The sequence below is a fragment of the Rhizopus microsporus genome (assembly GCF_002708625.1).
Source record: "Rhizopus microsporus ATCC 52813 unplaced genomic scaffold scaffold_1, whole genome shotgun sequence".
Lineage (NCBI taxonomy): Eukaryota > Fungi > Mucoromycota > Mucoromycetes > Mucorales > Rhizopodaceae > Rhizopus > Rhizopus microsporus.
Window position 1 is genome coordinate 678624 of NW_019671916.1, and position 26540 is coordinate 705163.

General features: G+C 37.9%; 12 protein-coding genes across 12 annotated transcripts; 6 read left to right on the plus strand and 6 right to left on the minus strand.

The window, feature by feature from the left end:
- Positions 1-8: 8 nt before the first annotated feature.
- On the plus strand, positions 9-1220 carry RHIMIDRAFT_243259 (uncharacterized protein; the record flags this gene model as incomplete). Its single annotated transcript, XM_023609921.1, has 5 exons — positions 9-165; positions 228-367; positions 422-547; positions 596-694; positions 750-1220. 5 exons carry the CDS (start codon positions 9-11, stop codon positions 1218-1220), a joined length of 993 nt encoding a protein of 330 aa, XP_023470855.1.
- Positions 1221-1462: 242 nt separating this feature from the next.
- On the plus strand, positions 1463-2828 carry RHIMIDRAFT_232581 (DUF1226-domain-containing protein; the record flags this gene model as incomplete). Its single annotated transcript, XM_023607768.1, has 6 exons — positions 1463-1525; positions 1576-1986; positions 2034-2177; positions 2248-2382; positions 2434-2531; positions 2585-2828. 6 exons carry the CDS (start codon positions 1463-1465, stop codon positions 2826-2828), a joined length of 1095 nt encoding a protein of 364 aa, XP_023470856.1.
- On the minus strand, positions 2815-5050 carry RHIMIDRAFT_253122 (uncharacterized protein). The gene is made up of 8 exons (XM_023610999.1): positions 4993-5050; positions 4878-4943; positions 4729-4826; positions 4583-4621; positions 4399-4526; positions 4255-4348; positions 3563-4203; positions 2815-3508 (listed from the first exon to the last, which is right to left on the minus strand). The coding sequence occupies exons 1-8, from the start codon at positions 5023-5025 to the stop codon at positions 2865-2867; spliced, it is 1743 nt and encodes a 580-aa protein (XP_023470857.1). The 5' UTR covers positions 5026-5050; the 3' UTR covers positions 2815-2864.
- Positions 5051-5336: 286 nt separating this feature from the next.
- Positions 5337-7958, minus strand: RHIMIDRAFT_221386 (glycyl-tRNA synthetase). The gene is made up of 6 exons (XM_023607432.1): positions 7645-7958; positions 7539-7590; positions 6914-7487; positions 6716-6865; positions 6337-6667; positions 5337-6279 (listed from the first exon to the last, which is right to left on the minus strand). Exons 1-6 carry the CDS (start codon positions 7681-7683, stop codon positions 5515-5517), a joined length of 1911 nt encoding a protein of 636 aa, XP_023470858.1. The 5' UTR covers positions 7684-7958; the 3' UTR covers positions 5337-5514.
- Positions 7956-9468, plus strand: RHIMIDRAFT_253135 (uncharacterized protein). Its single transcript, XM_023611000.1, has 4 exons — positions 7956-8291; positions 8344-8411; positions 8460-8572; positions 8825-9468. Exons 1-4 carry the CDS (start codon positions 8177-8179, stop codon positions 9288-9290), a joined length of 762 nt encoding a protein of 253 aa, XP_023470859.1. The 5' UTR covers positions 7956-8176; the 3' UTR covers positions 9291-9468.
- Positions 9469-9631: 163 nt separating this feature from the next.
- Positions 9632-11049, plus strand: RHIMIDRAFT_309964 (S-adenosyl-L-methionine-dependent methyltransferase). Its single transcript, XM_023614613.1, has 3 exons — positions 9632-10473; positions 10532-10583; positions 10642-11049. Exons 1-3 carry the CDS (start codon positions 9652-9654, stop codon positions 10995-10997), a joined length of 1230 nt encoding a protein of 409 aa, XP_023470860.1. The 5' UTR covers positions 9632-9651; the 3' UTR covers positions 10998-11049.
- RHIMIDRAFT_253139 (uncharacterized protein) lies at positions 11035-11748 on the plus strand. The gene is made up of 2 exons (XM_023611001.1): positions 11035-11289; positions 11354-11748. The coding sequence occupies exons 1-2, from the start codon at positions 11277-11279 to the stop codon at positions 11572-11574; spliced, it is 234 nt and encodes a 77-aa protein (XP_023470861.1). The 5' UTR covers positions 11035-11276; the 3' UTR covers positions 11575-11748.
- A 300-nt stretch (positions 11749-12048) lies between these two features.
- RHIMIDRAFT_253140 (uncharacterized protein) lies at positions 12049-15471 on the plus strand. The gene is made up of 4 exons (XM_023611002.1): positions 12049-12210; positions 12263-15170; positions 15220-15269; positions 15340-15471. Exons 1-2 carry the CDS (start codon positions 12144-12146, stop codon positions 14998-15000), a joined length of 2805 nt encoding a protein of 934 aa, XP_023470862.1. The 5' UTR covers positions 12049-12143; the 3' UTR covers positions 15001-15170; positions 15220-15269; positions 15340-15471.
- A 2687-nt stretch (positions 15472-18158) lies between these two features.
- On the minus strand, positions 18159-19081 carry RHIMIDRAFT_232587 (uncharacterized protein; the record flags this gene model as incomplete). The annotated part of the gene is made up of 2 exons (XM_023607769.1): positions 18159-18202; positions 18256-19081. 2 exons carry the CDS (start codon positions 19079-19081, stop codon positions 18159-18161), a joined length of 870 nt encoding a protein of 289 aa, XP_023470863.1.
- Positions 19082-19175: 94 nt separating this feature from the next.
- RHIMIDRAFT_253150 (beta-trefoil) lies at positions 19176-20684 on the minus strand. The gene has a single exon (XM_023611003.1). It carries the CDS (start codon positions 20622-20624, stop codon positions 19212-19214), a length of 1413 nt encoding a protein of 470 aa, XP_023470864.1. The 5' UTR covers positions 20625-20684; the 3' UTR covers positions 19176-19211.
- A 382-nt stretch (positions 20685-21066) lies between these two features.
- RHIMIDRAFT_3918 (SEC7-like protein) lies at positions 21067-21836 on the minus strand. Its single transcript, XM_023615189.1, has 2 exons — positions 21304-21836; positions 21067-21255 (listed from the first exon to the last, which is right to left on the minus strand). Exons 1-2 carry the CDS (start codon positions 21640-21642, stop codon positions 21154-21156), a joined length of 441 nt encoding a protein of 146 aa, XP_023470865.1. The 5' UTR covers positions 21643-21836; the 3' UTR covers positions 21067-21153.
- An 800-nt stretch (positions 21837-22636) lies between these two features.
- Positions 22637-26451, minus strand: RHIMIDRAFT_232590 (DNase I-like protein; the record flags this gene model as incomplete). Its single annotated transcript, XM_023607770.1, has 18 exons — positions 22637-22731; positions 22781-22828; positions 22882-23071; positions 23129-23151; positions 23202-23311; positions 23366-23475; positions 23533-23586; positions 23631-23697; positions 23745-23835; positions 23891-23990; positions 24039-24204; positions 24257-24353; positions 24406-25326; positions 25380-25446; positions 25500-25658; positions 25712-25850; positions 25905-26172; positions 26226-26451. 18 exons carry the CDS (start codon positions 26449-26451, stop codon positions 22637-22639), a joined length of 2931 nt encoding a protein of 976 aa, XP_023470866.1.
- Positions 26452-26540: the final 89 nt, after the last annotated feature.

Below are 26540 nucleotides of genomic sequence, written 5' to 3' on the forward strand. Positions count from 1 at the left end.
CCTTCTCCATGTATTACTCACACATTATGGATGCTAGTTCAAGTCAACGTGCTGTTGTTGTTCAAGATAACGAATGGTTATCTTTTGATAGTAACAGTGGCTTATTTGAAAAGAAACTTGATGCTAATTTAGTCGTTCTTGTTTCTTCTGTTCATTCACCTCAAGGTAACAAAAGTCTTTATTTAATCGTTTCATTTACTTATGCTTTTTTTTTCTTTTCTTTAAAGCTCTCTTGCCAACAAGAGAGGCATCATTTTATGTTGATGATAATGATATAAACGAATATTCCACCTTGGCTAACGACGTAGTCAATGATATCCTAAAGAGTAATCAAGATGTTGCCTTGACTACTTTCAAATCTTCTCGCGTAAGGATGATTTTACACTTGCAAATGACGCCCTAAATATACATCTCATCATAGGTCTGCGTTAAACATCGCGATGCAGGTGAACACTGTGTATGTGGTGAAGATGATGATGACAAGTCCGAATACTTCAAGCTTTTCTTTTCCAATTTTAAGACTGAATTGTTTGATGAAACTAAAAAGGTAAACTCGAGGCTAAGCAAACAGCAGACCGATTCATCCCCTCTTTAGGCAGATGCTAAATTCATGAATGAAGTTGAAAGCATTAGACAACACTGGGATCAACCCGAGTTTCCTTCTGTCAACTTGATCGAAATCAACTCTTTAAAGGTAATAAAAACAAAATACAAACAGTGAAAAGAAATAATACTCACGCTTTTTGCAGGAACTTGCTGCAGACTATGGTGTTGATTCCGATCAGTACAAGGAAGCAGAGCGCATCTTTTCTCACTTGTTTGAAAAATTAATTATACCAAACTTTGAAAACGCTTATCCTCAAAAATCACTTACTGCTTTCATCTTCACCCCTATTCAAACTATCAACAAGAGAGGCCTTGATGATAATGATGATGTTTGCTATCGTACAGCTAGAGCCTGCAGAAATGGAACCTCTGGTTGTCATGGTCATGGTGAATGCGTTAAAGCTGGTGAAAGTTGTTTCACTTGTCAGTGCGTCTCTTCTTATACGGGTGACGCATGCCAATACGTTGATGCTGTAGGTGATTTCCAATTGTTGTTCTGGACAAGCGTTCTCTTGATCGTCACTACTGCTTCTGTTGTTACCTGTGTCTTTAAGAGCGGAAGTAATTCTGACGCTGGTATCATCATGACCCAGTCTCTTCCAAAGCAAGAATAAAACATCTTACTTGCATAGCTTGTAAGAGTGAATTTATATATCAAAATAAACACATTTCTAAAATACACCAAGGTGTTTTATATATAACAAAAATAAACTCGCAGAAAAAGAAGGAATATCATGACAACATCAGATGAATTTCATGGTTTAACAAGCGGGGAATAAAAATTATTACCTCTTCACATGAAGGGGGAAAAGGCTTTCCTTTTCTTTCTTGTTTTTTTTATTCTAAAAAGCTGGCAATGTCTAATAGTAGTGGCAAAGCGTTTTCAGACATAGATGATTATTCAGATCAAGGGGTACCAGTGAGTCGAAAGTGATATGACCGTGGTTCATAAACTAATGCTACATATAGTCTTCTGATTTTCATGTTGTTCCCTCTACTGGTTCTCAGTCTTTTGAAAATGAAGGTGGTGATATCAATGAAAAGTTGATTATAGGGGAGGAAGAAGAAGGAGAAGAAGAAAAGATAAAGCCAATCGAGTGGCATCCAGCTTTGGTCATGACCGGCAACTTGCTGAAGAAACTCATGTCGCCTATATTGAAGGTCCTCTTTGCACCTCAAGCTCAGAGAACCTTTATTAAAACATTTGTTGTCGTTATTCTTGTCGCTTGGATTCTCTTGACTAGTTTTACGGCCTACATCACATTTTATCAACGTTATATACCAAAGAACGCTCACGTTGAACCTATTTACTTTCAGTACGAAAAAGATTCTCAACCTCAAGCATTTATTCATTTTATGCAGCCCGACAGTAATAGCATGGTATGTAAGATTTTTTTTTTTTAGATTGTCATATTGACTGTATGTAGCCATTAAGAGGTGATCAAGCTTATGATGTATCTGTTCAACTCCATGTACCTACTTCAGATATAAACTTTGACATTGGTAACTTTATGATACATGTAGACCTGCTATCTCAAAATGGAACAGTATTAGCACAGTCTAGTAGACCAGTAATATACGAAGAGATGATGTGTACATCATGTGTTTCTGATCTTTTGTTTTTTGTTTTTTTTTTTTTAGGCCATCCTAAGGTATCAATCAAACACTCAGCGCATCCTTCGTGTCTTTGCAAAGGCTATACCACTACTCATTGGCTGGACAGAGGAGAGTCAACGTATTAACGTACATCTAATTGAAGAATTTATTGAAAAGAAGGTATGTGATGAATACATCAAAAAGCTCAGACTGTGTTAACTTATTTATTAGGCATTGCCAATGACTCATGCAAGAGTAGCACTATCTACTCCTAAACTACAACTCTATGATGCTCATCTAAGCGTTGTTGCAGATTTCCGTGGCTTGAGGTAAGGCACAGACAGTTGCATACGTCGCTCTCTCTCTCTAAATCCTGAAATAGATATTACATGTACCACAGACGAATCACAACAGCATTCGTATTCATGATCTTATTTACAGTCATTGAGCTGATTTGTGCTTCAATCGCATGGAAAGCATTCGGAAAGAATCTCTGGGATAAATTACATGATGCATTTGCTATGGAACCCTTGACAGCAGAGGAGCTGCCTCAAGATCAACCTCAGCAAGAAACATCAACTCAATCCCATCACACAGATGACGATGAATACTTGACTGAAGAATAATAAAGCAGGCTTTTATTTTTATTTTTGTTATTTATATCAATGTCTCTTGTAGCGATATTTGCTAGATTCTCTCGAAGGGGATCGTCTACTGCTGTGCGAGCTCCTTTTAGGAGGCGATCTGTATCTCTTCGAGTGTCTGTCCCTTGACCTGTCTCTCTTCTGGTGCCTAGTAGGAGAGTGACTTGTTGAGCGTGATCTGTATCGACGGTGACTAGAGCTTGCAAGTCTGGGGCTAGATGGAGATCTACGTCTTGAGTAGGATTTTTCTTTGGGATTAGATGGAGATCTGTATCGTCTTTTAGAAGTTCTTTCTTTTGAGCTGGAAGGCGATCTATATCGATGCTTGGAAGCCCTTTCTCTGGAACTAGATGGAGACCTGTATCGCTGCTTGGAAGTCCTCTCCTTTGAACTGGAGGGTGATCTGTGTCTTTCCTTGGCTTTTGGAACAGGAGAGCGTCCCCTTTCACTTTCTGTAGAAGGTGATCTGTATCTGGTTGGCGGCTTTTCAGGTGAAGATGATGGAGATCTATATCGTTCTTTACGATCCTGTAATGGTCTCCTGGGAGGCTCTGGTCTCATATAGCTATTCGCAGGTAACTTTTGGCTTTTCGCAAGCTCTTGTAGTTGTTCAATTTCTTTTTCTCGCTCCTTTTGCCGTTTACTTCTTTCATCCAAAATAACTAAAAAAAAAAGAAAGAGTTAGATAACTTTTATGTAAACTCTAAACTCTTTACTTTGCTTTTCTAGCCCAGCCTTCATCTTCAGCTTGAGCTTCTCCATGGGCGTCAGCTTCTTTTCTTGTTCTGATTTTTGCGTTGTTTGTACAGACTCTTGAGGCTTTTCTACTAGAGTTGATTCATTTTTTTCTTCAGGGGCGTTCGATCCAAACTCAATAATAAAATCAGATGCATCAGAGCTTGTATTTTCTTCATCGCTATCCATACTGCCACTGCTAGTAGATGTCTCTTCATCATCATCGTTTCCATAGGGCTCATAGCTTGGACTATATCGTCGTCTGTACCTATCTCTCTCATCGTCATCTTCATACCGTCTTCTTCTTCTCTTTCTCTTCCTTCTGCCCTTCTTTGCAGATGGATCCTTTGGTTTCCTTTCGTCCTGCTTCTTCTTCAGTACCTTTAGTTCAGCATCTCGGTCCTTTTTGGCTACACGGAGTAATCGGGCATAACTCTTGACGCCATACTTTGAAGACATAGCATTCAATTTTTCCTTGTCCTTTTCTGTCAAATCGTCCACATGCTCCAGAAGATCCGGTTCATATATAAGCAAAGTCTCTTGTTGCTTCGTGTCATCTTCTACTACTTTGGTTGTTCCATAGTCAAACCCAATGGCATTTGATCGTGTTTTTGACTCTTTACTGTTTGTTATTTGTTAGCTATAGCATCTTTTGAACCAGAAAAAATCTTACCTAGATTTATCAATCAATGCTAATTTAGCTTGATGACGATCCAATAACTTTGTCCATTCTTCTTCCACTTGAGCCAGCTGATCTGCTTCACTTACTTAAAAAAAGTTAGAAACAGCAGCTTGGGTCATTTTTTTCCCATCTTACTATTCAATCGTTCTGCTTCGATCAAATCTCTGTATCTTTCAAAATTGAGTTCATCTGTATCTTCGTTATCTTCCTTTAGTCCTTGTACTGGCTCAGGTACAGAGTCAAGTAAGGATCGACCATCGAATCTAGTAATAGCGGTTAAGTAGAGATTTAATAATAAAGCTACAATTATATATATTACCGATCAATCTTTATATCTGGATTCCCTAACCAAGGCATTCTACGTGGTAAAGAAAAAGGAAATAGTGATCTATTAGTCGAATTGTCCACTTTTTACATATTCAAAGAAGTCTACGGCTTTTTTAAATGTAAAATATGATCTATTACAGGTTTTCTGGGTTTTCGTGGTAATAAAATTGTTCTGCATCAGGATATAGCTTCAATGAAGAACCAATGACACGCAATAGTTGCTGTGGATCACCAAGCTAAATGCACATTGTTAGATTATGTGAATATAAGCCGTGTTCATATCTTACTCTTGATTCATGATATGCTCGACGTCTTTCTGCACGCCGTTTATGATTAGCCATTAATTCTTTAACCTAAGTGATGTTTTACTTTTTATTCTTTATTAAAACAAATATAAATTACCCTTCGGTCATTTGCTTTGGCTTCTTGCCACATTTTTTTTATAAAAAAAAAAGGAGAGAAAAATCCAGTGTAAAAATTTACTTGTCGCACTTTGGAATTTCACGTCATTTTTCTGAGAGGGTGGTATGCAGCAGTGCCCAAAAAATTCCTGCCAGTGGACAATCAGTTTGCTTGATGTAGAATACGAATTTATAAAGTATTATCATTTTTGATGTCTTTTGAACAAGCAGTAAGCAACATCAGTAGCAGTGATGGTGGTGTTCACTCGTCTTAACGTTTCTTCCAAATAGTTATTTTCTAATACCGTCCTTCCACTCTCAATTTACCAGATGTTTGAAAATATCACCCACTCTTTTGGCATTTATGTAAGGTTAAACTGTTGATTGTAACTGAGACTTGTATACAAAAACGTTCTTTCTGCATAATCTCTTTTTTAAGCTATATTGAGTGTATAAACCTATTGACTTGACAAAAACAAGTCATCTTAAAATACCAGCTTTTTATTTTAAACAAATACAACAGTTAAGCATCTCTAAGAATCTTCAAGATGTTCTCAAATGTATCGCGGATTTGCTTTGTTGAATCACGTTCACGAAGAGTGACCGTGTTATCCTTTACGGTATCAAAGTCGATAGTGATAGCATATGGAATACCGAGTTCATCATTACGAGCATACCTACGACCAATGGAAGCCTTGGAGTCATCAGTACGCGTAGAGATACCGGCCTGACGAAGTTCACGAGAGAACTTGCGAACAAAAGGTTCAAAGACAGCATTGCCCGAGAGAGGGAGTACACAACACTTGAAGGGAGCAACAACGGAAGGGAATGAGAGGACGTTACGAGCCTCGTCATCTTCGCGTACCCACCAGCTGTGTTCCAGAAGAGAATAGAGGATACGACCGATACCGAAAGAGGGTTCAATCACATTGGGCGTGTATTCACGGACATGTTCCGTAACTGTGCCACGCTTGACAGTGATATGATCCTTGGTCACCTCAAACGTTTGTCCGTTCACTTCGATGGAGCCGACGCCAGCGGTTTCCAATTCCTTGGCCAATTGAGCATATTTGTCTTCACTAAGTGAGTTCAATGTCTCTTCGACGGCCTTTGCATCCTTCTTAAATTTAGGTCCAAAGGTCTTTTTGTTGATCTCGACTTGCCAGAGCTCAACTGTACGAGGTTCAGGAAGTTGCTCACGTACAACCAACTTTTCGCCAGTACGTTTGGAGTGGACAGTCAAGTCATAGGCAGAACGGTCAGCACAGCCGACACATTCAATCCAACCCTATATCAATTATTTTAGCTTAAGAAAAAAAAAAAAGACAAACGTCGAATGACTTACGTAGCTTGTCTTGATTTCAGCATCCCAACAGTCACAAGCATAGTGAGCCATTTCGTTATCCATATGTTGACGGAATCGAAGACGATCACGCTTAATACCGATCTTTTCCAAGAACAAGTAGATACGAGCCATAAAGTAACCCAGTGTCTCGTTGTCGACAATTTTCTTTTCGACAGCTTCACCAATGGTCATATCTACTGTCTCGGTCTTTCCGCCAAGCTGAACATCTTTGGGAAGCAAGGTGAGGACGACATCCTTTACGTCGACAAACTTGGGGTGTTGCTTATTTTCAGGGTCAACATAGTGTTCAATTTCAGCCATGGTGAATTCACTGTGAAATCATTAGTTTAAGCTACATAAACTATCTCATTTCCCTTACCGAACACGCAAGAGACCAGAGCGAGGAGAAATTTCGTTACGGAAAGAACGACCGACTTGAGCAGAAGCAAAGGGCATTTTATCATTATTAAATTCTAAAAGCTTCTTAAAGTTGAGGAATTGACCTTGAGCTGTTTCAGGACGCAGGTAGCTACACAATGTTGGTCTCCAGTTTTGTTATATACCAAAAGGTACTTACCCCTTAAGATGGCCAGTAGGACCAATGGAAGATTCAAACATGAGGTTGAATTCCTTGGGTTCAGATAACTCATTACCGGATTCTGGAGAACGGATATCAAACTTTTTCATAATGGCTGCGAGTTCTTCACCGTTATAGTTATCGATTTGGGCCAAGGTTTCTTCATAGGCTTTACGAACATCATCAGCCAACTCGACAGCGACGACAACACCCTTCTTCTTTTTCTTTTTCTTGTCAACCTTGGAAGCATCTTCAGCGGCTTCAGCGGCGATTTGTTCTGCGGTCTTACCAGCCTTGGCAGCTCTAGCCTCCTTATCACCTTGAAGACGAGCTTCAAGGACAGCTTCGACAACGTGGTCAGCTCTAAAGATTTCACCATTCTTCAAGTCTTTGCACATATAGTCTGCAAACTTATCAACGTGTCCAGATGTCTTGAGAACGTCGTGAGTCGTCATGATGCTAGTATCGACTTCGAGCATTTCTTCTTCCAAGACAAAGTGATTACGCCAAACTGAAATGATGTTGTTCAAGAGTGCACATCCAGTTGGTCCATAGTCATAAAGACCAGCAACACCTAAAGAGGGGTTAGCTACTTTGCTTTTTGATGTCTCTCCCTTTATTTTACCTCCATAGATCTGGAAAGAGGGAGCGTAAAAGAAACGCTTGGTAACAAGTTGCTACTTGCTATAAGTAAGATGTACAGTTTATTATGAAATTAAAGGAGGAAGTACCTCGAGTGCAGCTCTGTCAAAGTTTTCGGCGGATGACATTTTAATTAAAAGCCTGAAACTTTGACTGACGCTTATTATTTTATATTAAAAAAACTTTCAAAGCCACCACTTGAGTCAAGACACAAATTATTATTATTCTTATAGCATACATTTTGACTCATATTGAAGGGGGAGGAAGCTTTTGTGGCAAAGCAACGAAAGAAAGAAAGGTTCTTGGAGAAGTGAGCAACAGCTGACAGGAACATCGTGGCTCATTCTATGTGTATTATTGGTAAATAACCCTTCTTTTCCTCTCTTTTGTTGTACCACCTCTCTTGAAAGGATAAGGAATCGAGTCTATTTTCTATTTTATCTCTTCCACATCCCTTTTTATTGTCGTCCTCTCTTCAGTCATGTTTATCCATGTCAGCCTGTCATATTTCTCTTTCATAGTGTAAAATCCAAGTGATAGCGGGCTTTGAATTTATCAAGAACAAGCGTTTTTCTTTTTTTTTTTTCTCCCTTTCCTTTTATCCCCCTTCTCAAAAGCGCAATGTCTTTATTTGTCGGCCGTTTGCCTCCTGATTTTGATTTGAGTGAATTGGAAGAACTCTTTGAAAAGTACGGGAAAATCGCAGAATGCAAAATCAAAAAAGGAAACAAATTTGGTAATACAAATGTTTGTGTGCACACACAACTTGCTAATGCATACAATTGCAGCATTTGGATTTGTTGATTTTGAAGATCCCGAAAATGCAGAAACAGCAATGAAAGAAGTAGATCGTATGGTAAATTATCCACCTTTATTCATTTCACACGTACTCATGTTTAAGCAGAAAATCGATGGTATCAGTATTGTTGTCGAGAAAGCTAAAGGTGCACGTAAAGAGAATGAATCAGACTGCTTCAAGTGTGGTGAAAGAGGCCATTGGGCACGCGACTGTAAAAGGTAAATATAATTTAAGTTTTGACATGTAAACAATGCGCATACACAGACAAACACTATTTCTGTTTGTGTGTATGTCTTCCCCCCTTTTTCCTCCCTGTTGAATTGTTAAACAAAAAAGGAGGCTTGTGGTTGTATGTGTGTTGTGCTGTGGCTTTACTGTTATGTTTCTTAATTTAGCTTTGTGTTTGTTGATAAGCAAAGGGGGGCGTATGTTAATTAAAAGAGCTTGTGTATTAAAACCCTTTATTATAGCACTCGCCGTAGAAGAGATCGTAGTTACAGTCGTGACAGGTATAGAGATCGCAGTTACAGCCGTGACAGATACAGAGATCGTAGTTACAGCAGAGACAGGCGCAGACGTAGAAGTGATAGCCGTGATAAACGTCGAGGTAGAAGTGATAGTCGTGATAGTTATAGACCCCGTCGTAGACGCAGCAGATCCACCTCAGCTTCCTCACGATCACGATCTGTATCACGCTCAAGAAGCCATCACGCATCTCGTAGAAAGGACAGTCGCTCTCGTTCACCTAGACGTCACGCCAGTCGTTCACGTTCCTACAGCGGTGATAGGCACTCGAGACGTGATCATAGCCCTCAAAGCGATCGTTCAGTTTCTAGAGAACCCAGACGGTCAAGCCGTGACCGTGAGTCAAGAGACGATCGCTCTCCAAGTCATCCCTCAGACAGTTCTCGATCGCCCAGAGCAGAGGATAATTGATCATATGAACACACTGTGTACCCCCCCTTTTACAGCGGATTATAGAAAGAAAAAAAAAGCAATTTGCATACGTACATTATACATACAACAACACAGCTCAAAAGGCTCAATAATTTCTCAAAAAGAGAAGAAGAAAAAAATAAAATAAATCAAGGTGATTGTTTCTCTCTCAACCAGTGTGAAAATATCCTTTTTTGGGTGTCAATAACCGTTGCTATGATGTATGTACACAATCTCATTTAAAGTAATCTTTTACTTAATGTGAGCAGCATGCGTTTGATTTGTGTAACTGCCCCCTGTTGAATCAAAGCATTTAAGCTTTCTCGCACTAGTCTTTTTCTTTTCTCTTTATCCTTCAAAGATGCCTACTGTTTCTTTATATAATAATGATACACCCATTTCTCATCGCTTTACTAATCTCATCAGACAATCCTCTCTGTCGAATCTAAGTTACCGGGCCAATAAGAATACTAAAACATATGGATACTCTGAAGATATACAACGTATTCTCTCAGGCGCGCATACAATAGGCATTGAGGATTTAAAATATGCACTCTACATGAATAAGCCTCCGTTGACAAGTTCCTTATCTGATCAATCTGGATATTCAAGAAGAAGAACAAGCGAGGTGGATGATTATTATTATCAATACAAAAGAAAGCCATCCTCTGGTAGTGTCGACACAACTGATTCAGGCATCGATATCAGTAGCATAAAGAAAGCAGGCCACACAAAGAGTATTCTACCAAAAGATGAAAGTGAAATTGATCGCATGGTTTCACAGCACTACATTCTCCGTACAGCTTTTGACAGCGATTTCTCTGCACCGGTGTCCTCCTTGATAAATCACAAGAAGGCAAAAAAGAATCCAGTGGTCGTATTGGATGTTGGCTGCGGTGCTGGCGCGTGGACGATGGAGATGGCTGTTCAATTCCCACATGCAACATTTGTTGGTATTGAAAAAGCACCCTTGTTTCCTCGAGATATCAAGCCCAGAAATTGTAATTTTATGATATTTGATACAAGTGACATCAGTTATCGCCTTCCATTTGAAGATAATAGTATCGACTACATCTTTCAGCGTGACGCCAATTGGGAATTAACAGGATCTGCTTGGGTGCCTCTTGTTCAAGAGTTTTATAGAATCCTAAAACCGGGAGGATGGATTGAACTGGTCGAACAAGTGAGTTAATATCATGTGTGCACAAATATGCCGATCTAATCAAATTAAAACCTGATAGGATATCGAGACACAAAGTAGCTCAAGTGACGAGGGATTTTTAATTGACAAAAGTATGAACCCCCTTTTTTCTCCTTTTTTAAAACTCCCCATTAAACCCTTTTCATATAGTTATTGATATACTTGGTTCTCATCAACATGACCCTTTTATATCCAAAAGACTATCCTCTATCCTGGCTGTCGTAGGGTTTCGAAGTATCAAGAGTGACTTTCAATCTATTCCCTTAGGATGGGGCTACAGCAAGTGCTCACGGAATAAAGCACAGAGTATTTGTTCAGAATATGCAAGAGCTTCAGCTATGCAACATTTGCAGTTGTTAAAATCACTAAGACCATGGTTTACACAAGATGGTCAGAAGAGCAAGAACAAGTTTGACTCATGTATAAACAAACTACTAGCAGACTGGCATCAAGCTAGATCCTATGTTAATTGGCATAAGTCAATCGGTCAAAAGCCTTATTTATAATCGTTGTGTATATAATAAACTTTTTTGTACAGTCTTTTCAAAAAGTAAAGTCGCATTTTTGTAATTTCTATAATATAATTTATACAAAAAAATGACAAGATAGCGCGACATCTCTTTCTGGAAGTAGTGTACAGAATAACAGCATCGTGTGTTTGCCTTTTTGGGGACTTGGTTTGATGCTACCACCTATCTGTCAGAATAATTGGATATTAATGCATTTGTTTTTATACATGCTCCTGATATCTATTTAAGACGACAAAAGTGTTTGCAACCTTCGGCATGTCCATTACTGGTAAAAATATATTTTGCATGTGCTATATAGCTAATTTTGATCGTCTTCCTTATACATTGGTTAGGCAAAGATATCTATTTTAGCTCATTGATACTGAGCATAGATGTTATTTACAGCTACGTACAACATGGTATAATGGTTCTCCCAAGCTTTGTTTGTGCTAACCAAGAAATGGCGAACTTCTTGGAAGCCATACTTTCCTTTAAGGACAACATCCTAATTCATATATTTGCATCGCTTATAATGTGTATTGTTATTCTTTTTCACTTAGAATTGCATTATTGAAAGCTTGCAAACAAACGACGAAAAAAGAATTACCATGTATATCTAATGACTATGCCCATGTAATGAAGCCAACGGTGGTATTTAAGAATAAAGATTAAAATAATTTGCTTCAGAAAGAGCGCACTATGAAGAGAATGAGGAGTTAAAAATGATCACACAATCTTTCATAGCAATGTCTGTTCTACTGTTATTATCTCCTTTAAATAAAAAGATACCTTTGATCAAAAAGCTTGACTTGTTTCTGACCTTTTCTAGAAGGGAATATATATCAAATCTTATCTGTTGTGTCTAGTTCGTTTAAAAGCTCCTTTCACTTTTGATAATTGGAGATGTTCGAAAGAGATTGTTAACTGCATCCATTTGAACAAGTTTATTTTGAGACGCGTTCCAAAGTAACTTTATTCAGGATAGGCATGGAAATATAAGAGACAAAAAAATGCCAAAGCAATGTTGCTCTTCCTCTGGTCCAAATGTCGGAGCTATGAACTGACGCGAAGAGGGAAAAAATCGCGCGGCTGTGAACATTCTACGCGTTTTGTAGTTACTAGAAACTCTAGTAAAATGTCAACATGAAGTCCCAAAACTCGCTCATGATCAATAGTAATCTTGGTGTCAATGACACTAGTAATTCTTCTGGTAAATATATTTCAAAAATACATCTTTTCAAAAAACTAAACTCATTCTAAAGCAGGCGATCTGGACAATGATTCCGACTTTTTCAGACTATTCGATCTTGACGATGCTGACAATCGAGGGATGAACGGGCAACTTGAAAGTAAGAGTGACCATGTTGATCAACCAACAGTAAAACAAAATCAGTTTCAGGAACAAAATTCGTCTATTGAATTAGACTCACAAGATCAAAATCATCCTTTAGAAGCTGTAATTGTACTAGATGACAATAAGAGCAATGCTAAAACCAACGGACAAGAGGTAGCTCCCTCTGATACGAATGAATTTATAGAAAGTATGAAGACCCTTGAAATAGACAATGATGAGACACACTATCGTCCTGGTATCACTTTACGAAAAAGAAAGGATATTCAGCTTCACCCGTTTACTATTGAAAAGAACAAGTTTAAAAGCTTGTTAAAAGGGTCATCTATCACAAGGGTTGTATCGTCCGTTGAGCCAACAATTACGGAAGATCAGTCAGATACAGAATTCGTGCCAGATGCTCGAGAAGAAGAAGATCCATCTCTACCCATTGACTGTACACAAAGTGCACTGGATGATGACAGCCAGCCAAAAGAGGCGATGCGTATTGACTCATGCAGCCCCAGAAGCATTCCGCTTGAGGCTGAAAAAAGGAAAAAGAAAATAGTAACTTACAGCAAAAAGAGAAAGACGAAGGCTACATCAAGTTCTCACAGAGAGAAGCTCAAGGAAAAAATATTTGAAGCAAAGCGATTGGAAGAGGAGCTTGGACCGTTTGTTGATATTTTGGAACATAAGCCTATGTCACATAATCAACAAAAGAATCCATCACAGTCAACCCTGTCTTCCTCTCTTGACTTTTTAAAAAATCACGATAACAGTGATGCTGAGCTTATGTTGGTAGATGATAACGAAGATGAGCAACCTGTCTTTCTTCATCGCAGAAGATTACGTAGAAGAATAGAATCTGATGACGATGATGATAACGACGAGGAGGAGCAGTTGCAGCAAGGCGATCATGATTCCATTTTCGATTTCCCTGAAAGCGTGGAATCTTTGACCGGAGGCTATACTTCAAGAAAGATCATACCAGCAGAAAAAAATGAGAATGACGTTGTGCCCGTAGTAGATGATGAATTTGAGTATAGACCTGCGAAGCGAAGGCGTGTAAAGGTAGCTGACCTGCGCAAGAACAAGAATATTCTTAAAGGCGTTTTACCAGCTTCATTTTTAAAAGTATATGAAAGAGAGTTGAATGAAGAAGAGAATCAGTCGACATCAAGAACCGCCAGACACTCAACCCTAAGAAAGAGGAAATCTGATAATAACAAAAATACATCTACTTTAGATCAGCCATTTGACGCTTTCCTAGGCTCACAATCTGAATTTAATGAGGATAGATCAAGCGAGCAGTATGATTCATCTAGATATGCATCTAGCACAAGACAAATTCATGAAAAAATGCACAGCAAGTCTCAGAGTAGTCGATCCATTCATATGACTAGAATTGACGAATTTTTCAACCATGATACCGAAGCTATTGAAGACAATCGAATACCCCATCGACAATCCACCGCACAGGTTCGAAAGACAAACCAGGTCTCGACTCAGCGACCAGCATCAAAGGCAAAGAAGAGGAGAAAGCGGCCAAGAAGAACTATGGACGATATATATATTCACCCACAGCCAAAAGCTCGAACCCATCTTTCACAGCATCGACCTTTTCAACAAACATTAGATGATATGTCGATATCTTCTAAGCGAGCATACAATGATGGCCATTTTACTGTTCAGCGCCCTTCGGTTGAATGGGTTCGTAATGTTGCAGAATATCTGCGCTCGACAAAGAACGCAGCTAGCTTAAGACCGATCCCAAAATATACCCTATCATTAGAAGAAGTTGTAGAGAAAATACAACGCGTCTTTGACCCAGATCTTCGATGCTCGGTCCGACTAAAGAATCCAGTCTATCTTCATCACCGTCTTCTGCAACCACTCTTGTCTACTCGACCCAATTCAAAAAGAGCATACGCTCATTTAAAATCCTCATTTGAAAGTCCTGTCATATTTCATAGACGTATATTCTGGACAGATATTGGACCTGATAGAAAAGAATTGATACAAAGCTTATTCAAGTATGCCAGTAAGCAGATAGCTGATAGCTGCAGTCGTACATATGGAATGTTTTTTGATACAGAGTCAGATGAGATTCCTGACCTTGATATGTTTTGTGTATTTGTATCAATCTATCTCACTCAATGGCTTCCCTTACAAGAACCAATACATGCTACTATCATGACTCAAGTCTTTGGTGAAGAGATTCGAGCTATGGCCAACTATATCTGCCATATAGTAAAATCTGTTTCTCATACTATCCCCTCATGGAAACTGATTGTCAAAACCATGATATTCATTCTTGATTGGTCATGTAGACTTCATCTTATTGGAATCAATGAATCCGAATGGTCTGTATCAGAGTGTACTCAGATGCTTATTGATGTCCTTGTGATGATTGGTCATGAATGTATTACTTCACAAGAAAAGAGTTTCGTGATTGAAGCATGGATTTGCCTGCTTCAAATAATGACAGTCTCTTCAAGTCAAGGCGGATATTACTTTTCTGGTGAAACATTCATGAGTCAACTCAAGAGCGCTATTGGTAAACAAAGAGGACAAACCAGTAGCTGGATTGTATCTGAAACTGATCTTCAAAAGGAGACCTGGTGGACGAATGCATTGACTTGCATACTAGAAAAATACATGAGTTAACTGTACATTATTTCTTGCTTTCAAAGTCATTCTTGTGCACACAACAAAAATAGAAAGAATCGAATAAATAGTAAATTCCTTTTTGTTTCACAATTTGAATATCATCGCCTTGTCTGATAACCGTTAGAAGATGAGATTGTCACTAACAGTGTCTTGCATACTGAACAAAGGTAGATGATGTATTTGTCATATTGACTAAATTCAAACTATTTTAAATAGAATCCTTCAGCATTTTGCGTATTTTCCCCATTTTGTGAAAAAAGAATATGGTAAAGTAAAAGCGGCATATAACATTAATATACGATCACAAATGACTTTATTTAAAAGACAACATTTTAGCTCATCTTCTCTACTGCGTAATTTGCATGAATGATGCTCTCTGAGCATTAGCTATTATATCAGTTTCCATTTATGGAAAATATCCCCTTTTTCTTTTTCTAGTGTATTAAAGATACTTTGTACCTTTCTCCCTTTTATTTCTTCTTCTTTTAAAAGACATTCAAATGTATACAAGATAAAGGATAATTTTAATAAGTTAAAGTCATGAAAAATGCGAAACAGTTTACGATAAGACTTGATGTAACCCATAACTTGTTTTCATGTAAACAAACAAATAAATGGAAGTGAACGCATTCTTTTTCTCTTTCTTTTCTTTTCTCATATTTTTCTTTTGGTCTCTTGGTAAGTTTTTTTTTTTAAAAAAAAAATTTATTCAGTACACAAGATGCTTTGGTTGTATATATCCAGGTTCTTCGCGAATGTCTCACTATGAAGCTTATCGGACCCTTTCCTGACGAAGCCTGAAGCCCACTTTAATCCCACTATTCACACAAAGTAGGGGGCCCTCCGGACAGCCCCCAAAAAGTCAATAGATAGTGCGTCTGTGGCGAAGCTTAAGGCCCTCTCTTCAAAGGAAGCTTTCATAGTGTGCACTAGTAGCTTAGTTATCTGTGATATGGCTAGTTGACAAATCACCGTTGAGCCATGTTCAGCAGTTTATGGTCTCGTTGCCCATATCTTTTGGTTAGGCGCTGTTGACTGGTTTTATTTTGATCCTAGTTGTTTTTGGTTGTTTTGTTTCGGTCCTTGGTGTATTGGCTGGTTATATGACTGACACTGATGGGGGATCGCCTGCACTGCGGTGTAGCTGATCTGTCTGGAGAAGAGTTCCTTTGAAGGTGGGCACCCTTCTTTGGGACGTCAACTAGCAACAATCAAACTCTTTTAAATTTGTGGGCTATGGGATGTGTACTGACTTTTTCTTCTCTTTTTTTAGGTACATTTTAGGTAATCTTTATATTGGCTTCATAATAAACAATAAACTACCCTTTTATTTCTATTGTATTTTGTATCCCTTTTTAATAAGCTTGAAGCTGAAAGCGCCTCAAGTATAGTAATAAAATTATTTTCGTAATACTCACTGTTACATACAGTAACAAGATAACGGGATGCATATGAATCTCTGGTCTTTACTTGGAAGACTAGATATGTTTGTAAACACACATATATCGTTGGTGCTTCTTTTACATTACGTAGGCGGTTTATTTAAAGAGTCCTTCTGTAGGAATATATAAGCCGGCTTTTTATTATACAAATAAAATATGTTGATGAAGTTACCTAGGAAGAAATGATGATTTTAGATAGTGAGAAGACGTCTGCTACTTTATACCTAAAACGCTATGAATAATACCTAGACCGTGTTCAGAGGATCGGTAATAATCTCTATTTTACTGGATGAAAGGATAGAAGACGTGTTGAAAGTGGAGGGCATGGGATATCTTGATTGTGTCCTAGTTTGGGAGACTGGAAAATCGGACAAGGAGAGAATAGCAACGTCATGATTGTCAATAGACTCCAAAGTAGTGGGCAAGATAGTGTCCAAACTGGAATACACAGTAAATCAAGATAGGCTCTGTAGATCATCCAGTTTTAATCATTTACAATACCTTTCACAACATGGGAGAAGTGCCAATAGAGGAGAAGGGGAGCTCAAGCGTGAAGCATCCTTCGCCTTCAAACAATCCATAGAAACGTCAGATACCACCATCAGCAATGGATTCAGATGGAGAAAGAAAGGCACTTAAATCTTTTTTGAGATCATTCAAAGAATAAAATGGGATATTAGATAGCTGAAGTCAAACAATGAGAAAGGAGGGGGAAACCAAAGACGCTGCAATCGTCAGCTGTAGTTCTTTTGTTGCAGCATAGTATGACCGAAAGAGATTTCAAAAATGATATGAGAACCTGATTCACAAACTAATAAACCATAATCATGGTCATCTGGAATTGCTGAGCGGACGACGTGTTTGAAGGTACTAATGGTGATGTCGACATTCGTAATTTTAAAAGGGTCGTAGCTCCATATGCACTACATCGGCAAATAGGTAGAGCAGGTGAGGCGAGACATTCAAATGGCTGTATAACAAGACTATATTTCGTTCGTTGACCAATGTTAGCGTTGGGTAGTAGATTGTCAAGGAGTGTCATGTCTTTAAATGAATATTCCTTCCTTTCTACAAATTATATGTCGTTTTATCTTATATTGAGTATTTCAGTATTTTTTATTAATTCTTCTATTACTTGTTTAGTAACGCTTAATATCTGTTATCAAAAAAGATCTGTACCTTTATTTTAGGAGCACAGAATTTTTCTAAATAGCACTTGTAACAAGATAGAATTATTCTATTATTGAAGCACTACGGACAATGTATGTTTTCGATAACTATTTTCGGGATTAAACGTATTCTTTATAAAAATATATCTCAGAAACATTTCTTTCTTCTTCTTTCTTTACTCTATCTCCACATGTCACACACTAACTCACCCCATCCTTCCCATCACCACCCTGAAAACCGGGACCCGATAATGGAGGACGACCATTTCTCTCTTCGCTACGATAACCCCATTCAAGTGATTCATAACACTCCCAAGCATGAAGTGGATGAATTTGCACCTAGCAAGCATCATATGCCACCTTCTTTACTGAACGCCATTGAGCAAGAAGAAGGAAGACCGGTGTTAAAGAAGAAATCAAGCAGCGTGATTCGAGATACGTCTTGTAATGAGTACTTCCACAACAAGAATGGAACAGTGGGCGAAATCGATCACACGCAGGATGAATAGTGTACTACAGAGTTCGTCAATGCAGGTCCTGTACCCTAATTTATAAACAGATAAACACAGATAAACAATACAACAAGGACTATATTCGTTAAATGTTAGTATTTATATCATGGCAATAAAGTTATGCTTTACCTGCTACATAAAGCAAAAGAGGACCATGTTCGTTTTTGACGTGGGTATATCTTCTTTTCGCGCTATTGAAAAAGAATCCATAGAACGAGATCCGTTTCTGTACATTGGCCATTGTCCTTCTATGCTCTTCAAAGAGCGCTTGTGTACGTTCAACTGAGTGATTCACGTCATTGACGCGGTGCATGAGGGTCACTTTATCCCATCTATCGATTGCACCCTCTGTGCCATACTGTTCTTGTTGCTGCTTTAATGCCGACTCACATGTCACTAACTCCGAATGGACTGCTTTTATTCTTGACTTCATCTCGTCAATCTGACGCAAGGTAGCTTGAATATCAGACTCACTATGCTTCAGCCACGTCTGCAAAAAGGTATCAACGGACAGGCTGGGCGGTTTTGATATATGCGGCTGATGTTTGAATCGAGAGTTAAACTTGAAGAGATTGAGAAAGACAATCTTTTCGTTAAGCGAACGAGCTATCCAATGGATAGATTGTTTCTTGACCAACACGATCACAGTGTTATTTGAATAATCGTAATGGCCCAACTTACAGTGCTTGAGATGTACCCAGTCAACAGGCTGTCCCTTCCTGACTTCCTTCAGTGTCACCTTGGCATGCTTAACTGTTGGTAAGCTAACTGGCTTCCAAAATTGGTATCTTTTCTTCTTGACACATGGTGATGGTTGGCATGGTAATGAAGCGTGATGAAAGTACAAATAGGCTAGTCGTGAGTGTAAAGGATAAATGGATAAAGTAGCATCATCATTTAAACGAATAAGAACAAATGTTCTTAGGTCAGGCCACTTGAAAAGAAAGGTAGCCATGGCTACACATAAATATAAAAAAGAAAAAGATTGGCTGTCAAGCGAAATGACTCAAGTAAAATTTGATTGAATGAAAAATAAATAGTTTATTTTTTCCCACGCACAACGTTTGATAAGATCAAATGATTGCTTATCTTTTGTGTAACATAGCGTCCAGTAAGGACCATACGCCTGATTCAGGAGAGTTAAGGACAAATTCGTAGGATAGCAGTTTGGAAGAGTGGTAGATGAAACCATCGTGCCTTGATAGTAAAAGAGGAAGCTCCAGGTATCGTTTTCCATCTGACTTTACAACAAGTAGATCATGGTTATTAAGGATGACTTCTTGAATATCAGGTAGTTCAATTTCTTGTGTGGATGCGTTCTTTTTGAGTGGACCATGTCTGCCTAGCCAGTAATCAAGAGAATGCTCTAGGTTGGATAGTTTGAGCTTATGTGTAGAAGGTATATATTCTATTGATTTAATGATAGGAAAAGGAATGATTGTTCTTGGCGGTGAAGGAGGAGGAGAATGAGGGTGCTGTATGGGCATAAATGTGCTGTGTTGGTATTCATATTCAAACCGTGAGATGCCGACGATAGTCCAGCATAGGTAATCATCAACAAGCTCATGTTGCTGGTCATTCATTGTTGAACTTGAAAAGTCAATAAAAACATTACCGCTTGCTTCAGTTGGATGCATTGATTTTCCATTGGAATTTAAGTATTGGTGAGGGGCATTAGCTAATTGAAGAGCGACCTTTTGCATTTGAGAGAGCAGACCAGTGGCATCATGAACGATTTGACCTTTTTCGACCTTACGAAGGATTAAAGGAGGGGAGGTAGTGCCAGTATGGATATCTTTTAGAATAATTTCTGTACCAAATGTGATGGCGGTCGAATGGTGATGGGGATATGGTTGTTGTTGTTGCTGTGGTTGTCTTGTTACAATGATTTCGAATGGAGACCATGAAGCGTGTTTGGCGCATAATTGATGATTATCGGATGACATATATTTTGTACGTACAGTTTGAGAATTGATTCTATTAAACAATGAAATGATGGAATGATTAAATAAACAGCTTGAGGCATTCCTTGTGATCTTGGCAGTCTTTTTTGATGGCTTTGAAATGATTGAAATAGGATTTGAATAAAACGTTAAATCTTGCAAATTGATTTTCAATTTGAATTGCTTCTGCTTTGTCGCTGAATTCACAAATAAATATTTAAAGTATCCTTTGCTTTCATCATCCAATACGGCACGTTGTTCCAATGTTGGTTGGTTTTGATCATTGATAATTGACATAGAAACGACAGTAGAGGATTGGTTTGGTGTTGTCATGACAATAGGTGGTGGGCATAAGAATCGTTTCTCTGTACCATATGATTTCTGAGCAACAGATGCATGATAACAAATGATTTTATGACAACTTTTGGGTGATTGAGGAGGAGAGTATTGTCTTTTCTCAATGATATGGTCAATAGACATACTTGCTTTACGCTTCCTAGGCAACGGAAGCTGAATAGGATCTGCTTTATCAATTGCGCTTAATAATGATTCCATTGGGGTCATTCGATGGTGATTAATATAAGAAATTAAAAGAGGTGAAAGAAAGAAAGAGAGAGTATACATACGAATATATATTATTATTTATATATACTTCGGAAAGCAATTGTGTAACAATCCAAATTAAGTTTTACTGATAAGATGGTTTTCTTTATATTTGTATTCTAGTATGTATTTCTTGATCTTATCACGTGGGATAATTATATAAATTATATTTTTCCCAAGGCCAATATGCAACTGAAATAAGAATAAATAAACAAACAGACACTGGTTTTACTGGTAATTTCCATGGTGATGGCTATCGTGGTTCTATACTTCTTTTCCTTTGTTGTCGAGTACGTTCTGTCATGTAAATCTCATTCTTTCCCTTTTTATATTTTCTGATGACCATATAAAGTAATGATAAGAGGATTCAATCTTATTCGCTTGTCTATTTGACGTATGCATGTGATACACAAATCCCTTGATACTATTACCAAAAAAAGAAAAATCATGCTCATTTTGTTGAATAGTCGTGAGAATTTTATTAGCTATGCTTTTTTGACGATGAATGAATTCTTCTGAGTATTGATTTACTTGATAACTTTGGCTGAAGAATTCCCCGCTGCCTTATGGAAGTATAAATATCCTATCTCGGGCGATTAATACAATTGGAGAGTATCATTTTATGACTTACTGCTAAATGTTGCCTTAATGCTATTTCACGTCCTTGAATATCTGCAAACTCGCTTAGTGTAGAAATAACGTTATTACAAAATGATTCGCACGTCATTTTTGTGTGTTGATTAGACTGAATGACATATAAATCTGTGTTTAATAACATCATAGAGTAAGTGATCGCATAGACTGTGTCTGCATTCATATACAATGGATCATTGTTCTCTGTCCAATATTTATAAGCAAACACCTTGAGTATTCTATCAATCTCTTGAGCCTCTGCTTTAAAGAATAGCTTGCTACATAGCTTTCTAAACGCAACGTCTAGTCTCATTTCTTTAAAATTAAAGTAATTCATATAACAAACAAGTACTTTATGGTGAGAAGGCACACTATGAATCTATGTCAGCACATGGTTTATATATGAATTATCATTGCATTACTCTTTGCCTAGATAACTGGCTACGTCTTTTCTCTTGATTACACTTTCATCTTGATTCCAAATCATTTCAGCTATTCTTTTAGCTTCTTCTTCTCTAACTGTATCTTCGAATTCGAATATATCTTGGTCGTCTTGCCATAGTTTATTGAATTCTGAAAACAAATTCCCCCAGTCAACTTCGTCAAATGCTGATCTATGTTTCCATTCTAAATAACATTCTTTTTGAAGACTTGATGTTCGTGTAGGTGGTGTGATGACGACAACATTAGGTTTCACTGGTTTCTGTGGTAATGACAAAGATCGAGTCAACTATGTACGATTAATATGTTACTTGAACTATGCGTACACAATAGAAATACCTTGGGTAATGCCGTTGACCGAGTTGAAAGTGAACTGGATCGTGTTAAGGTAGGTTGAGGTGATGGGGTAGATGGAGTTGGTAACTTGGATCTATGATGAGCAAGTGAATGACTTCGTTTGGGTCTATTAACGTAAGCCATATATAAAAAAAAAAAAACAAGTTTAATGAATACAGTGTGTAACAAATATTCTTTTAGATCCTTCACGCGAAATTCATTGTGATACACTATTTTCAAAAGGAGAATTTCAACAGATTTTCTGTACAGCAAGTGACAGGACAATCAGGGCATTTATAATAAAAATTAAGCTTACTCCGAAAAGAAAGCGGGACTAAAGAAGATCTCAGTTGTAAGGGAACGTAAAATGAACACCGTCATTTTAAGGATAAAAAGTGAGCATTTTTAATTTAAGAAGAAATAGAAGAGAGAGATATGAAAAATATCACAAGTGGCTGATCATTACTGTTTATGTCCATTTCGGATACTAATACTCCGTTTCAGATAAGGAAAGAGAAGAGAGTAAAATGAGCATGTGTACATTTTTTTTAATGCTAAATCAGTGAACCATCTGTTAGATGACTATTACTCAAGCCTTCTTCAAATGGATTTTGAGTATTGACTTGACTCTTGTCTGCCTTTGGTAGACCTATGCTATTAATTAGCCATCTTTCTCTTTTTACTTTATTCCTATTTACCTTCTCCGTCTTCCCACCATTTCCTTATGTCTGTACTAGGTGGTGGCACTAATAAATAAGGTTAGTTCATTCTAAATTATATGAGACAAAGAATAGCATACAGCGTTGTGACGGAGAATCAAGTGAAATGTCAATAAGAACATCTACAAGTGGATCTTTCGTAGCAGGCAAAGGTGCAGTCATCTTTCTCTTGGGCAGTTCAGGTGGATGCTGTCGGACCTCAATTGAACTCAAACTCTGGTAAATCTCTTTTTGTAACTTGAATTTAGCTTCTTTATCTAATGTGATGACCTAGTGATGATAGTAACAATAAGAAGAAATTAGACTATATTTATAGACTTGGCTTACATCTGCTTCAAATAATGCAAATACTATAAACCTGTTGGTTAGTTTTAGCATTCCCAACATGTTTACATTTTACCTGGTCTATGATCTGAGGTATACAGTTCTGCTCTAGAGTATTGAAGCTGTCTTAACTGACCTCCTTTATACAAAATACGATCCGTCCATCCTGGTATTCTTTGCTTTTCACTATTAAGAATGTGTTGGTTTATATTCTTTGGTAAATACATACTTAATTTATACCTGGTATCATAGATGTCTGTGCCAACATCGTACTTGTAAGTAGGTAAAAAGGTGATCAAACCCTCTTTATATCCTGGAAAGACATTGCCTTGGTTCATTTCACGTATAAGCTAATAATTATTCTCATGAGTATATGTAGGCCTTCTTTTTCTGTTTATTCTCATTACCTGATCATGATGGAGTAACGCTTCGATATTTCCTTGATATACATATTCTCGAGCCTAAAGGAGAAATAAGTCCACTTTTTTTTTATTTTTGAGCTCACATGACGACTTGCCTCTAAGTTAGATAAAGATACTCTGTAATTGAGATCACTAACCCATACAATATTGCTATAACATGATTAGTCATTATTGCCTCTTTTCGATTTATAACTTACTCATGACTATCTATCGTTCTTCCCCTCAAGAAGCGCAGGCCTTCGTTAATGGTATAAAAGTCACTATTGCGATCCTCCACATTAGCTTGACCTATCCAAAAAAGGAGGCATTATTATCATTGTGGGATATTCAACATTTACCCTACCTGAAGCAAAATGTGCTGCAACAAAGCAAAAACTAGTATCACCATAATCCATACGAATGGCCACTGCCCCTTTATTTCCTGCCATTCCCATAATACCCGTCTATAATGCATCAGGGGAGGGGGGATAGTTCCATTAGTTACGTCTTACCTTCTTTATCGAACTTTCTACATTTCTAATTTCGTCCACAATACTTGATTTTGCAAAGATAACGAGAGCAGCCCCTACTAGTTGATTTGACCGAAGCAGTGTGTACTTTGATTTCCCTCCTGGCCGTGAGTTTAAGGTATGCTCAATTTGATCTTCCCACACTTTTCTAAACATTTGTGTGAATTATAAACTAGTAAATGTAACCCATCTGATACTACCTTGTTTCGGCGTCTGTCGCCATCACTTGCTGAGGTGATAGCTCAACTATTTCTTGAAATCCAATGGCGTAGATATCAGGCTCTTCGGTGTTTCCCGCTACAAATATATATAAAAGTTAAGCATCACCTTGATTTGTGTTCTTACTTACATTTAAAGTGCTGTAGTAGCCATGAATCTAATAATTCCCCTTTAAATGCCCTTCCATTCAAATTATATGACCCACATAGTATGGTTATTTTTCGACTCTTTGAATACTCCTTCACTCTCTTTGTCAGTTGCTGTGTGACAGAATCGCTGAGTGGGTCATGTATAGCAATCATCATTTGATTTGCTAATTTACCCAGCAATAAATCGATAACTTCCTGTCTGGCCTTATCCTGGAAATTATTGATATAGAATCTGTTGACGGATCGAGTGGCGTCACTAAGTACGTTCATAAACGTCACTTTACCCGTTCTGGTAAAGGATGATTTTAGGGCACCTGTGCCTGCGTATATCTTGGAGAGCCCATCACCATTCTCTGCCCATAAGTGTGAATGACGCGCCATAAGATGTTCAATTTGGGAAGATCGACTGTTTCTAAAGCGACTGTACAAGTAATTGAGTAGTAATCGTTTCGAAATCTCGTTTTGAACAAGATTTGTGCGATCCAAACAGTCCATGCAATTGGTACGAAAGACGCCTTTTTGCTTACACACGATTTGATTATCCTCTGTATCCATCAAGAAATAACCATATTCGTCTATAATGCTTTCCAAGTCGTTCATCAGGTACACCACATTATCATAGTTGCCGCCTCGACATTCTGCGTGAAGGTCAAAATTGATCATGCGAACCTTGTCTTCGTAGCCTTTAAGTTGGTGAATGGCTGTGTTGAACGCAGTGCTCAGTAGACTTTCTCCAGATGCTGTGCCTTCCTTTTGTGATAAAAGATTAACGTTGCAGACGTGCTTATAACGGTTGATTAATTCGTCAAAGTGTCGTTTGACTGCTGGGAGTGTTGCTCCTGGTCCTCTTGAAATTTGTATCTTGTGCTGTACTAACTGCATGCCTTGTTGTTCCCAGAATACTATAGCAAAAACTATCAGCAAAAAGTAAGCGAATAGAGTTATCAACTTGTACCTGGAACGCTTCCTCTAATTTGTGTGTATGAATAACATATTCTATCAGAGTAAAATATTGTTTCTGTCTATGCAACAGGAATGAGATTCATACGCTTATCATCATGTTTATCGTCTTTACCTCTACAAAATTAGCTACATGACCATTGTCATCTATTCCTCTCGAGTTAAATCGGGTTCCAGCACGCTGACAGCTTAATTTGGAAATAACTGATAACTCATATCGATCATGGTCTATTCTTATTGTTTCTACCCCCACATATCCTCTAATTGCGAATATCTAGTGTTTATCAGTCCAGCTGATCAATGTAAATTTTGATGTGGATAACTTACCAAAAATCCTCCTCTGTCGAGATCCATTTGCTTTTTCCTATCCAGCTTTGACCTAAATTCAAGCAAACCAGAGATCATGAATTGGTTCCACAAAAAATGCTGATCAAAAGAATAAACACCAGATGAAGCAACTGAAGTTCTAGAAAAAGACAAATCATCAAAAGAGCACTTCCAAAAAATAAATGTAGCTTACCTTGCTTGCACTGTCTTTGTTAGATCAAAATCAGGTGTAAAATAGAAATTGCCAACTGATAATAGTTTTTGTAATTGAGCACACGGATGCTGCACGTTGTTATCAAAGTCATCACTGTCATATCCGTTGTTGTATGAGAAATCCATAAAGTCATCATATCTCCCAGATGATAGTGAATAGAATGATACAGACTGGATCTTATATACCTCTTCTCCAGCTCTTATCCTTCCTACTGACACACAGTCTGTAACAATAGCCACAAAGCAATCTATTGAAAACCAAATATGGATTATGTCAATAATAAGATAAAGATGCAATTACCTGATTGAACCGTAATGAGTCCCAAGCAACCAAAGACAGGACGTGAATTCAATATGCGCCATTCGGAATCTTCAAATTCATTAGGACTATACAGTTTAGCAATCGCCTTGTTTTGTTGTTCCTCATGTGCTTGCAAAACAAGAACTCCAGAAGGAGCTTCTTCAAGGACTGTAGGTCGTAATGCTAGTGCTCTCGGATACTCTCTCAACAGTAGGTGTGTCTGCATGTTTGTGAATTATAAAAAAGAGAGAAAAAAAAAAGGGAGCGGGATGCTCCTTTTTCAGAAAAATTCATAAATAATGGTTTCTTTTGCTC